This window comes from Lagopus leucura, unplaced genomic scaffold, assembly GCF_019238085.1.
Source record: "Lagopus leucura isolate 7727_CA_CO unplaced genomic scaffold, USGS_WTPT01 Super-Scaffold_100127, whole genome shotgun sequence".
In the NCBI taxonomy this organism is placed as follows: domain Eukaryota; kingdom Metazoa; phylum Chordata; class Aves; order Galliformes; family Phasianidae; genus Lagopus; species Lagopus leucura.
The window spans coordinates 141501-154720 of NW_024962330.1; the positions used below are offsets into that span (position 1 = coordinate 141501).

The 13220-nt window shown below is 59.6% G+C and overlaps 1 protein-coding gene across 5 annotated transcripts in view; it reads right to left on the reverse strand.

Annotated features, from left to right (window-relative positions):
- The window catches only part of PIP5K1A (phosphatidylinositol-4-phosphate 5-kinase type 1 alpha), a 16675-nt gene that overhangs the window by 3245 nt on the left and 210 nt on the right, over positions 1 to 13220 (reverse strand). For 2 of the 5 annotated variants that reach the window (XM_042887942.1, XM_042887943.1), the window contains exons 2-15: positions 10820 to 10861; positions 8584 to 8618; positions 8027 to 8116; positions 6212 to 6342; positions 5750 to 5867; positions 5424 to 5576; positions 4787 to 5086; positions 4181 to 4386; positions 3543 to 3626; positions 3091 to 3139; positions 2771 to 2855; positions 2343 to 2480; positions 1962 to 2091; positions 1176 to 1250 (exon numbers count right to left, since the gene is read on the reverse strand). In XM_042887942.1, coding sequence (XP_042743876.1) covers positions 1176 to 1250; positions 1962 to 2091; positions 2343 to 2480; positions 2771 to 2855; positions 3091 to 3139; positions 3543 to 3626; positions 4181 to 4386; positions 4787 to 5086; positions 5424 to 5576; positions 5750 to 5867; positions 6212 to 6342; positions 8027 to 8116; positions 8584 to 8618; positions 10820 to 10835 — 1610 coding nt within the window. In that variant the 5' untranslated portion in view covers positions 10836 to 10861. The remainder of the gene's footprint in view (positions 1 to 1175; positions 1251 to 1961; positions 2092 to 2342; positions 2481 to 2770; positions 2856 to 3090; positions 3140 to 3542; positions 3627 to 4180; positions 4387 to 4786; positions 5087 to 5423; positions 5577 to 5749; positions 5868 to 6211; positions 6343 to 8026; positions 8117 to 8583; positions 8619 to 10819; positions 10862 to 13220) is intronic. The other 3 variants (XM_042887946.1, XM_042887945.1, XM_042887944.1) reach the window with 2 other exon arrangements.

Sequence of the window (13220 nt, forward strand, 5' to 3'; positions counted from 1 at the left end):
ACTGCAATGGAGGCACTGCAATGGAGGCACTGCAATGGAGGCACTGCTGTGCAAAAAGCTGTTGGCAAAGCTCCCGTGCAGCAAATGGGAGTGACGTCCTGCAGGATGCAGCACATGGGGCCGCATCCCACCAGCAGGATGCATCCCGTGGAGCTGCATCCTCTCCCGACAGAACACTCAGTGTTGGTTACAGTGCTATGCCTCCAGGACTCGACTGGGGCCAATCCTGGTGCTCAGGGCAGTAGGATGTCCCCCCAGAATTAAGCCCAGCCACCCCCAGAGCTCCTCGCCAGCAGCTGACACTCCCAGTGCCTCAAACCTCAGGACCCTCTGCCAGAAGCTGAGTGACAGAGCTGGGCTGGAGCAGAGGACTCCCACACACCTCAGAACCAGGTTGTGCTCTTAGGGTGCTTCAAAGCTTTGTGAATTTGTCATAGGATCAGGCTCAAAAACATTAGGTTGGAAAAGACCCTCAAAGGTCATCAAGTCCAACCACCAACCTGACCAGACTCAGTGCCACCCAGTGCTGAATGCACTGCAAGGCTCCCATCTCCGACTGCAGGCAGTTCCTTTCCAGCTGCCTCGTTTGGGTCAGTGCTGTTCAGGTTGGCACAAGCTGTGCAATCCAGCTGCTGAACACACCATCAGCCCTCGGCTTTGATCCCTGCACCTCTCCCAGCTGCAGCAGTGCTCCAAAAGAGAAGCAGTGAGGGCAGCATTCCCCTCGCTGCATCCCCAGGGCATCCCCAGTGACCCCATGCATAGAGCTCCCCTTTCTCTCTGCACGAAACAGGACTCACCCATGCCTGATCTGACAGACAGGCGTCACTGCTCCCTGGCAGCATCCCTCCCTGCTCAGTGTCACACCCCCCTCTGCAGCCTGGCACTTTGCAGTAGGGCACACCGCTGCTGCACCAAAGCAGCTCTGGAGCAGGCTGACCCTGATGCACCCTGCTGGGCTCACTCACTCAGGTCTGCCCCCAGAGTGACAAACACTCCTCCAGACCACTGCTCCTGTAGGCACCCCTCTCTAACCTCCTTCAAACGACTGATGTTGTGCTGAACCAATCACCTATGAACCACAGGCAGCACGAGGCAGACCCTCAGGGCACATCTCCCCAAACAAACCCTCTGGACGGGAGAAGGCCTCCAGCAAAGCGTGGTTCCTCCCTCACCTAGACAGGAAGGCAGCAGTCCTAGCGAAATCCTTTGCTGAGCTGTCGGCTTTGTGCACCTGCACGCCCACTGACCTACGCAGAGATCGAAGGAGAGACACCCTGGTTAAGGACACACAACTCCCCGGGCACGCGGACGCACTGGGAAGGAGCAGCTCTGGTTTAGGATCCCTACCGAGAAGTTTCCATGTTTTAGAGAGGGAATAAAAGGAGTGAATTGCAATCATATCTCGTCCTCCTGCAGCTGAGGACAGAGCAGACACTTTCATTAGTGCCACGGTGCAGGAATGAGGAAGGTGGGTTACGACCACTCCCAGGAAGAGGAGTTAGCACCTCAGAACTTCTGCGCATGGGATCGTGCTCTGACCACAGCTCCTCCTCGTCACCCTCAATTCTCACCACTGGGCAACAAATGGAACATTCCAGGGCAGCCATCTGCTCCTCAGCCATGCACTGCAGCTCCAGGGACACCCAGAGGCACAGAGCTGCGCCCAGCCCTGCGCGTCACTCCAGCGCCCTGCAGCACCACGCCACGCTCCTGGCGCATTCTGGCAGCACCTCGTAATCAGCACAATTATCTCAGCTCCAGGAAGAGGCCATCAAGCACGGGACGCACAAAGAACGAAAAGCCGCCAGGACGTCCGCACAGCCCAAACACAGATGCAAAACCGCAGCGTGTGCTCAGGACCACAGCGGGCTGCGACAGCGCCCCGCACGCATGCTGGCCCGGCACTGAGCTCACTCGCTGCACAGCGGCTGCTCGTGCCAGGGCCCCCGGAGCCTCACCTGTTTGCGGGTGAGTGGAGACCTCCGCTGCCCAAGGAGGAGGTGGACAAAGTGGTGGCGACGGAATCGCTGTTGGCTTCGTCCACAGGCAGAGTCCTGGGCAGGAGATCCGGGCGGCCGAGGTGGGAACCTGAGTGGAAGCACAGCAGTTCCACCACCTGCACGAGGTGCGGGCGCAGCCCCCCGTAACGGCGGGGTGTGGATCCCACCCACCACACCTCAGACCCGTGAGCACGGCAGGACCAGCCCTGCCCTCCTGGAAATCCAATCCAAAGCAGCACTGCGAAATCACCCGCAGGCTCCTGCAGAAAGCTCTGCTGTGCCAAAGCAAGCTGAGGAACACCTGGGAGGCGCTTCTCTCCCCCCAGCCCAGACACCAACCTTGCTCCACATCCGCCTCTGTCGTGACTTGTGCTTTTGTCTCACACGACACGTGCAGCTGGGAAGGCACTCCTCCCTGACAGCTGCGCCTCGGAACCGCAGTGCCGGAGCGGCTCTTCTTGGAAGGGGATGGCTTCACTTCAAGACGAAAAAAAAACAACAAGGCAGAGCTTCACTACCGCACAGAGCTCAGGAGGAGGAGACCCAACACAGCCCCATCCCAGCTGGCACACAGGGAAACACACTGATGCATGAAGCAGCTCCGTACGGCCGCGTTTGCAAAGCAAGGACAACGCAGGAGGAGGGAATGCGGCACGGCAGGCTCCCTGATGCCCTCACACACTGCTGTGCTCCTCCCCAGCCCCAGCTGCTGAGCACGAAGCCAGGCACACCGGCACCACCGCAGGGACCCCACGTGGAGAACTTACAGGGAATCTTCTTGAATACTGTGTTGCACATGAAGCGCTGGAATCTTTCAGCATAGAAGCTGGGTCTGTGCACAGAAACAGTGTCCTGAAAGGGATGAGCAGTGTGGAAACCTGCATTAGTAAGTGATGGCGGTTAACGGCAGCCCCCCAGCCCTGACCCGTGCTACATTGGCCTGGGAATATTTCTGGGTGCCTGGGAACGTTTCTGGGCACTGCTTCATGTAGAAGAGCAACACACAGAGCCCTTGGAAACCCAGGACACTGCGCAGTGAGCACTTGCAGTGAGCTGAACAGGTGAGGGTGCTGTGCTTGCTGCTTACCCCATCATGCACAAGGGCCTTCCAGGAGTGCTCCAGCTTCTTCACAAACCTGACAAAGCAGAGAACAAAGACGAGGTTTCACACCAGTTTGTGCCGTTTGGTGCCCGCACGGCGCTGAGCTTCTCTGACCAGCAGCACCAGAGCAGTGGCTGTGGCCATTCTAAGCCACTGCTTGTTTTCTCCTCACCGCTTCCTGCACACAACAACCACTGAGCACAGAAATAACCTCTGCCAGAGGCGATCCCTCCTGGGAACGGGAGGCAAACGCAGTAAACAAGACCCGGAAACCAATCCTCAAACACCCAACTCCAAGAAAATAACAACAGAGAAATAAAGGCAGCCAATAAAACGCATCTTAACTCCCTTGGAAGCCAGACCTCCACACAGAGCACAGCCAGCACTGCGAAGCTGTGCCCCCCACGCGACACACAGCTGCCCTCAGACTGCCCTACCTGTAGGACTGCAGCACATCGATGATGCCCACGTAGAGGAGCAGCCTCTCCCCCTTGGCGTTGCGGGCAGGAATGCCCCCCATCCTGCAAGGACAGAGAACAGTGCCTGCTGGTGAGGTTGGCTCGACCTTCCCAGAGCTGTGCAGTTTCACTGGAGACTGATCCCAACCCAGCCACGAGGAGAGCAAGCAACTGCAGTGAGCTGCCGCTGCTGCCCGCAGGGGTGGAGGCAGCGGGGATCAACCAAAGCACAGAATCACAAATGGTTGGAGCTGGAAGAGACCCTGAAAGGGCACCTCACCTCCCTCAATGAGCAGGGGCACCCACAGCTCCACCTGCACTCACAGCTCACCAGCCTCCCCACTGGAGTCTGCAGGGACGGGGCACCACCACCCTCCCACCTCTGGGGATCCTGTGCCAGCACCTCAGTGCCCTTCTCGTAACCACTGTCTTTACTGTGCCCTGCCTAAACCCCTCTTTTAGCTGGGAACCATTTCCCCTCATCCTATCTCACGGGCCCCGCTGAAGACCCACCCCCTTCTCTTTCAGAGCCACCAGCACGTCTCTCAGAAAGGCAGCAGCAGTCACCCCAAAAGCCCACACGAAGGCAGCCCTGCAGCAGAGCAGCACACACTCACTGGTCGTCTGTCTCTATGGTGCCTCCCCTGCGGGCTTCCCCCTGGATGGACTCCATGGCAGTGGAATACAGGGCCTTCTGTGCCGCAGGGCGCCGCGTGTCGGCCTGGGACGTCCCGTCTGCCATCGCGTGCTCCCTCTGTGCCAGGTCCATGTTATGGATTGCCACCAGCAAACTGTAATCCATGATTTTAAAACTCTGCAGGACCTGGGCAGAAAGTCGACAAAGCCTCATTGCCACCGTGAGCCCCGTGAAGCTGCCGACGGGGCACCACAGCATCGCCAGCGGTGCCACCTGGACCCCAGCATGGCCAAGGGATGAATTCAACCCACAGCCTGCCTCTGCCAGGCGCCAGGAAGGCCTGCAGTACTCCTCCTGTGCAGGAGACCCGGAGCAGGGACTGCACTCTCACACAGCTGCTGGCAGGCTCAGAGCTGAGCCCACTGCCTGGACCCGGCACGCCTGGCACAGGGAGAGGGCACACGGCTTCCTGCCCACAGCACTGCCAAACTGCAGGCTGTCCAGCCAGCACCCCCAGGAGAGGATGCAGGACTGCTGGGTGCCAACAGAAAGGTTCAAAAGAATTCCTCCCAGCACTTCCACTTACCAAACAGTCTCTCTGCAACGTTTTGCACAGAGCATTATACATGTCTGAGTCCAAGAAGAGGCCGTCGGGGATGTCCTGCATAAAATCCAAGTCCTTGTAGGTGGGGAAGACCTTCTCCCTCTCCTTCTGGGACGCCCTGCGTTTGTAGGTGGAGCCCTTCAGGTCGTATTTGAGGTGCATCTTCACAGAACGTGGCAGCAGGTTGTTCATCACCACAATGCGGATGTTTTTGCCCCCGGCTTGGACACAATACAAGCCGTAAAACTTGGGCAGCAGCGTCCTTGGGTTCTGATTCAAGTTCTAAAAGAACCAAAGATGCAGAGATGCCTTCAGAGCCACGCTGACTATTTACGTTCTGCCCAGCAGAGCTGCCTGCTCCTCCCAGTAGGGCCAGCAGCAGTTCAAAGCATTAGCCAAAGAAACAAAGAGGTGAGGGCGGGCAGGGGGCGACAGGCCGGCACTGCCCACTGTTAACGTCACCCTGCAAAGCTGAGGGTCAGATCAGCCCACGAGTGCAAAAGAACTCCCTGCTCACCACACAGGGACACGCAGGGCCCTGTGTGAGGCTCACAGCACAGAGCCCAGCAGGGAGCATGCGGTGCTACAGGCAAAGAAAGCCTCTCCTGGCCTCACTTACCATGTAGTAGCCGGGCAGCAGCTTCTGCAAGAACTCTGCCTCTTTGTGCTGAACTGTCTTGATGATAAACTCGTCGTCGCTGGACACGTAGAAGAGGGATCCACTGGCCCCAGAGTTGGAGAGCTCAATGAGGGGCTCACTGCAGAGCGAGTACTGGGGAGGAGGAGGAGAGAAAAGCAGAGGTGGAACACGGCAGCATGGCACTGCTGCCCTTCAGACAGCACCAGGCAAACCCCGGGGCCACGGACCGCATCCACTGCTGTGCTCCCAGAGCTCCAAGCAGACACAGAGCACAGGAACCCCCCCCAAGCACCCGGCAGCCGTACCAGGTAATCGTCCGGCCGGATCCCAAACAGCTCCCGGAAATATCGGAAGGCCACCGGCGCGTAGGTTTTGAAGCGGAAATCGTTGTAGTGGTGAGCTGGGGTGAGGTTACTGCCTTCGCTGCTCAACGAGAGAGGGCACACGTGGGTTTGCATCATTCAGGGCTCCTAAGGGACGATCTGAGCAGCAAGGCCTGCTCTGGCTGTCCCCTAATGCACTGCCTGGACTGAATGCATCCAGCCCAGGGAGGCGCACAGCAGCACAGCTGCATTTATGTGTTCAGCAGACCTATGGGAGCCACAGCAGAGCTCTGCAGAAACGGAGCTGCTCGGCACGCAGTGCCTCTGCTCAGCACAGCTGTGCTCCCCCAGCTCTGCTGCTGCCTCCTAAAAGCGAGCAGGGCTGGGAGCTACTGCTGCTACTGCTGCCAAAGCACGACAGAAAGGAAGAAAGCAAGCACTGACCTTGGGAAGAAAATACTTTCTACTACGTAGAAATCTTGCATGAGAACATCTCTTTCAGGTTTAGTGCTCAAGCTCCCAACCGTGTGTGTGATGCCCAGCTGGATGGCACCTTTCAAGGCTGATGACGTTGTCTGGAGGAGCAAAGGAAACGAGTTAGGCAACATAAGTGGCTGACTGGGAAGAGGAACAAGAGGAGCTGGAGGAAAGAGAGCCCTATGCTCAGAAGTGTGCTGTTAGTGGGGCACTGCACAGCCACCACTTCTACCTGCTGGCTTCTTTCTCAACGAGCAGCACCACCACAGCTCTGTCCCGGGGCAGCCTGCAGAGCGCAGCAGCAGGGCGAACACCTCCCTGTCCCACCCCAGTAACGTTCTGCTCAGTTCTGGCTGAGCTGTGAAGGACCTGAGCACAATTTCATTGCTCCCCCCACATCCTATGCTTAGAGGGGAGGTGCCCTCGTTCCCCTGCCACCAAACACAGCAGGCAGCAGCTCAGTAGGGCTACACAGCACAGCACGCACCACCCCATTTCCTGACTGGTGCCAGGCCAGGGCTCCTCAGCCCTAAAGTTCTCTGTCATGGCAAAATAAGGAGTGCAGACAGGCAGCCACTCCTGCCCCTGTGCTCAAGCTGTCCCAGAACAATGACAGACTGTGTTCCTGCACAGCTGCTGGAATCAGGAGTTCTCTGTGCAGCACATGACCTCACCCTGTGGGCTCCCTTCCCACACCAGCCCAAAACCCCGTGCCACGCAGCCACCGCACAACACCCTGCTCCTCTCCAGCTGCCTGCCTGCATTTCCCATTTCCTCTGGTTTCCTGGGGGAGGGAGGAAGAATGCGATTCCTTTTCCCCCCCACACCCTGTGCTGCTTGACCACAGCTCTCAGCTGAGCGCATGCAGCCCTGCCTGCTGGTGAGCACACAGCACAGAGCCACGTTGCCAAGGAACGAGAGTTTCCCTCCTCCATCCACCAGCGAAGCAGGCCGAGCAGCTGGCCGCCTGTTTATCATCACTTCCACAGGGGAAAGAATTCCAGAAAAACAACTCGCCACCCCTGGAAAAAGAAGGGATGGAAAAAAGGCGGCCTGCCCAGTAATCTTGTTCCCAGATCAGCCCCATGCAGCACTCCAGCAGCTCCAGGGGCCCTCGCAAAAAAACACTTCAGGCATTTTGCAGCAGCTCGGCTCCGTTCTCCTCCCACTGCTGCCCAACCTGGATTTCAGAGGGATCCAGAGGCAGTGAACGTGAAGGCAGCAGTCAGTGCAGGACAGACACCGTAACAGAACTCCTGCCATGCACTCACACCATGACCAGAGCAGCTCTGGGGCACAGATCTGGACGAGAAGCTCTGCCTGCACCAAGTGCACAGAGCCCTCATCTGCTCCACCTCCCCCCAAACCCAAACTCACATCAGAGGTGTCACCATCCCTGTGAAGCCCAGCAGAGTGGAAGCAGCATCCACAGAGCTGCCACAGCTCCAGCGTGTGGCGAAGCCCTAACAATCCCCCTTTTTGACATTCCAGGAATGCCACAAGACCTGTAGGAAGGACCTGCCCCAGGAGCACAGGATCAGCCAGAAAAGGCCTGGGAAGTTGCTGCCAGCAGGCAGCGCTTAGAAGCCATCTCCTTCTGAAGGCTGCAAGAGCAGCTGTGGGAAAGGAGCAGCTCTGCCCACTGCCCTCACAGCTCGGAGCGCTGCGCTCCCTCTGAGCGACCGTCGTGGCCACCCTGCAGCACCCAGCGACACCCAGCCTTGGCTGCCCTGGCTGGGATCCACATCACGCAGAGCAGCAGAGCCATGCGGCGGCGCTCACCTTCTTGTAGGTGGTCTCACCCGTGGAATCCACTCCTCTGTGCCCCTTCTTTATCGTCTGAGAGCCCGGCTGCCCTGAAGAGCCTGGCATCTGGGATGGAGGAAAAGGTGGTGAGAAGGGGGGCTCAGAACATGGCGTGCTCCCAAAGCACCCAGCACAGCAATGACATTTGCACAGCCAGGACCGCGCCGTGTCACGTGCTGATGCCCAGGAAAGCGATCAGCAGCAGCTCCTGCCATCCACCTGCAGCCACCACGGGCCCCTCTGTGGGATTCTTCGTCTGTCCCTGCTGTCACAAAGCCCAGCAAGGCCAACTCCCTCGGGAAGCAGCTTAAGCAAGCTGCGCACACAGCCCTGACTCACGGCTCAGGAACTCACTTGGCTGGCTCCAGTCTGAGCACAGGGCTGCTCTGCTGGCAGGACGGCTCAGCCCCAGCACAGCGGGGGAACCCAAAGGCTGCTCTCACTGCTGTGCTTCCCCTGGCTTTCCTGCTCCCTCCCCGACCCCATTTCCGAGGCAGGAATTGGGTGTTTGGAGCTCTTAGCCACAAACTTACCTCTGGGGTGAGCGACTTTTTGACGGCAGACGGCCCTGTGGGACAAAAAACTGCAGTCAGGAGGAGGGAAGCACAGCACACGAGCAGCCCAGTGACGGCGGCAGCGGAGGAGCACCGACCCACGGCTGCTCCCCCCCCGGCAAAGGGGCTGGGGGTGTTTTTGGGCACAGGGAGGGCTGTGATGTCTCTCTGTGCCACAAAGCTGCCAGGCAGACCTGGCCCAAAGGCGGAGCAGAGAACAGCAGCTTTGGGCCTGAAACAGGCAGACTTGGCTGCTATTTCCTTGTCGTTTCTTCTGTCTGCTTCAGACACTGCAGGATTTTAATTGGGAGCTGTGACAGCACCCACTGCAGCACCCCACCACGACACCCCCTGCAACTCCTGCAACTCCTCCCCACAGCCAAGCAGCTGCTGACTGGGATGAGCCCTGCAGCACAGACCCCGTGTCAGCCCTACCAAACCACAGACCTTTCTCATCTCCACATCTCAGCCCGCAGGAACCCACGGACCTTTCAGATCTCCACATCTCAGCCCTGTCCTCAGAGGTCTTCTCCAACCCTAACGATCCCACAATCCTACAATTCCTGCAGTGAATGCTGGGGATGGGCTGGTGGTTGGACTTGGTGACTTCAGAGATCCTTTCCAACCCTGATGATCCTGCTTAGGGACAGTGGCACGGTGGGGATGGGCTGGGGCCACACTTGATCTTGGAGGTCTTTTCCAACCCTAACGCTCCCTTGATCCTGTTGAGGACGTGGGCTTGGTGGGATGGGTTGGCATTGGACTCGGTGGTCCTGGAAGTCTTCAGCCTCAACAATTCTGTTTCTATGAGTGTGGTGGGGATGCCGATAGTTGGACCTGATGATCTCAGAGGTCTTTTGCAACCCCACTGATTCTATTCCACTTCCAAGCTCTACCAGGATGCGGGGATGGGGAAAAGATCCCAGCCATGTCAATACAGCACCCGTTCAAGAGCAAATCAATCTCTTTTTAAACACAAATTTACCAGTTTGTCAATTGAAACCACCAAGATCCCAGCAACCCCATTGCAGCAGCAGCACCAGCCTCATCCCCTTGGAGATTAGCTGTGTTAATATTTAATCACCCATGCAAATCCCCGCTCCAGCAGGGTTTAATCACAGCTCCCTCAGAGCAGTAGATCCCCACCGCGCTGCCTGGACCCCGCAGCACGCAGTGGGGGAACGCAAGCCAAGCCACGAGCTCACACCCAAGCCCTGCCTGTTCAGGGGGTGCTGCTGGGGGTCCAACCAGAGCCCAGGCTGCGTGGGGGCCCCAGGAGCCCGGCCATAATGAGCTGCAGCACCCCAGCAAGGCGCTGATCAGCGGTGAGGGCAGCAGGGCTGGGGGCTCCATGCGATCGCCCCGTTTCCCTGCACCCAAGGCAGGTTTTATGGCTGGTTTTGTCCACACACACACACACACACAGGCTGCCCGGAGAAGCGAAGGTGTTAAACTGCGAGCTGTAAGCGAAACACAGCAACGCAGCTCAGGGGAGCACACAGCTCTGGATCTGCTGGAACCAAACGGTCTCTCAACCGTGACTGGAACCCAGGCCGAAAAACAGCAGCGGGACCCAAGGGTTCGCCCTGGACAGAGGCAGCAGATCCGGGTTAAGGTCACATCCAAAACCAAACTCGCCCTGCCCCACAGCAGCCGCCTTTTCCCTTCGCTCTCAGTGCTGGGCTCAATCCCTTCCGTGCTGCAGTGCCTCCTCCAGCTGCAGCTGCCTGGGAGCATTTTCAGACCCAAAGTCTGTACTTCCCAGGGGTAACGGCTGGAAAAACCAAAGCTGAGCACAAGAGACGGGCACAGAACTCATTCTGAGGGGCCGGGAGATGCTTCGGCTTCAGCGCCGGCAGCCCCAGCTCCCACCTGGCGGCACGGCAGCATGCAACAGACAGCACTGACACCCAGCTCGACATCTGAAGCCAGACCGAGGTCAGCCGCACTTCTGATGATGTCAGACAAAAATAACAAGCCAAAACGTCAGCACACCCAAACACGGCACCCGCCGGGGCCGGGACACGGCACGGCTCAGAGACACCCGCTGTGCTTCCACCCACAGCCCCCAGTGACCCCGCAGGGTCAGAGCTGCAGGTGGGAGCAGCGGGGAGCCGCTCTGCAAAGCCGGCCGGGGGCACAGAGCACAAACAGCCACTGTGGCACGGCGTCGGTTACCGCGCAGAGGAGCTGCGTGCAGCGCAGAGCTTCTAACCTCTTCGGAACGACATCACCGAGCAGCACAAAAAGCTGAAATCTGGACGAGGGAAAAACAGAGAGGTTACGTGGAGGGCAGCGGGCATTTCGGCTGCAAGAAACGGCGGCTGTTTGGGATGTCGGGTCCCTGAGAAAGTCAGAGAAACGCGGAAAGAAACGCGGCCGTGCCACCCTGCCAGCCCTTCCACGCACAGTTAGCGTGAGCTGAGCAGGGAGAATTCAGGGCGTGAAGCCGCGCCGGGGCAGCACAGTGAGCATCGCCCACAGCAGCAGCCACTGCTGGAAGCACTGCAGGACTCGGCTGGTGCTCTGGGAATGAAGGCGAGCCGTGAGGGATCCCTCAGCCCTGGGAGCGAGGGAGGCAGAGTCTGTGGGGGTGGAACAATTAATTAATCACTGCGAGGTGCTGCGAGCGGAGCAGCGCTGCGACGACGCAGCAGAAGCTTTTACTTCCACAGGGGAACCCGGTCACTGCGGGGTCAGCGCCGGCCCCAAAGCCACGCGGCTCCCATCTGCTGCCCCACGGGGTGAGCTCCGTCCAGCCCCACACAGCAGCTCCCCGTGCCTCTGGCTGCCCTCCTTCGTCTCCATCCCAGAGCGGAGCCCTGCCTGGCTGCCTGCAGCTCAGCACCAACGGGAGCTCTGTGTGCTCAGAGTGCTCCAGGAGCCACAACACGACGTCACCGCGGTCCCCAGCAGTTGAGGGGCTGCCCGTCATCCTGCTCACGGGCTCGGCACGAAGCTCTGCCCCCCTCCCATAGGGGCCGAGTCCCCGCCGCTCTCACCCCTCCGGGACGATTTCCTCCCCAGAAGGGATGAAGCCATTCTGAGAGCGATTCTTTTGTCTGCGGCCGCCGGGGAGGGGCCCGAAGCCCCGGAGGGTGACAATGAACTCCCAACTCTCTCTCTGAGCTCCGTCCTTACAAAGCACAAAGAACCAAACGATCGAAATCCCGCATTAGCATTTTTGGCACACGCCGCTTCAAAAGCGAAAACAGCAAAATGAGAAATCCTCCCCCGTGTTTCCCCGGGAGCAGGAAGGGTGGGACGCCCCAATCCTTCCGTCCCCAGCATTTCAGCTGCAAGACGCTGAGTAATCGGCCCTAGGGTGAACACTGAGCTGTGGGGCCAGCTTTAGGGTTTACTCATGGAGAAAGCAAAGCTTTGTGCCCAGAACAGTCGGCCCCACATTCACTGGGGTCTGAGATGCTTCGGGGTTTTGCACTGGAAAAAGTAAAGCCCCGTGCCCAGAGCAATCAAAACCAAAACCATCGCCCCCCTTTAGTCTGTGAGAGGCCCCAGAGATGGGATAAGAGCTTTAAACGCTGCAGCCGAGGTGAGCGCACTTCACGTATGGCCCACGTCACGCAGCTCTGCCAGCAGGTCTGAAATCCTGCAGGAAAGGTGCCCCGGCCAGCACCAAACTACCCTCGAAAGCAAACAGCAGCACCGATCCCAGCAGGAAGGGAGAAGAGGTTGCCTTGTGCACTGGCATCTCCTCCCCGATGTGAAGCTCTGGATGCAGCTCCTCTTCCAGGTGGGAGAGATGAGATGTGTGACAGCTCCAGGCTCCCAAAGGGAACCCCAAAGCAAGGCGGGAGGAGACCCTGCAGCCGCACCCTGAGCCGGCAGAGCCACGGACCCCTATTCCACACATTGCTGTGGGAGCAGCAGGGAGCATCGCCAAAGGGGGCGGGGAGGGGGCAGAGACCCATTTCCAGAGGCCCCAGGAACGAGGAACGCAACGCCAAGAGGCCGCCGAGGTGAGGCCCCGCGGGCTGGCAGCCCCTGGCCTTCTTCCATGGGACGACCAGAAGCCCCCTCCGCCCTGCCCTGCAATCAGTAATGGCCTCGGCACTCTGCCACGGGAACTCAGGGACGGTGCTGCCGAATGCTGACCGGCTGTGGAAGCCACTCCCGCCCCACGTCCAGCACCCCAAACCGGACCCATCCCCCAACTTCAGGGGCAGGAAGGGGCGCAGGGCCCCCCCAACACCGAGACGGCCGAACCACAGCCGTGAGCACCCCGTTGTGCCCCACAGACGCTTCGCTCCCCATCACCCCTCCCCCAGGATGTGTGGGCAGCCCCACAGCCCCCAGTTCCAGCGCTGTACGGCGGCCAAGCCCCCCCCCCTCCCCGTGCTGGAGCCCTCCGCCCCCCGTGTGGTGCCAAACGGCCGCCGAGATACCCGGAATGCCGCAGCCCCAACCGCCGGGACCCCAAACCCGGCAGGGGGAGGCCGCCATCTCCACTCCCGTACCCCACAACAGCGTCCTGGGCCCCGCCCCTCACGGCCCCTCAACGCACCCCAGGCCCACCCCGCACCTCTCTCAGCCCCACACGGCCCGACCTCACCCCGGGCCCGACCCCCCACCTCCCACAGCCCCACCCGCCCCCC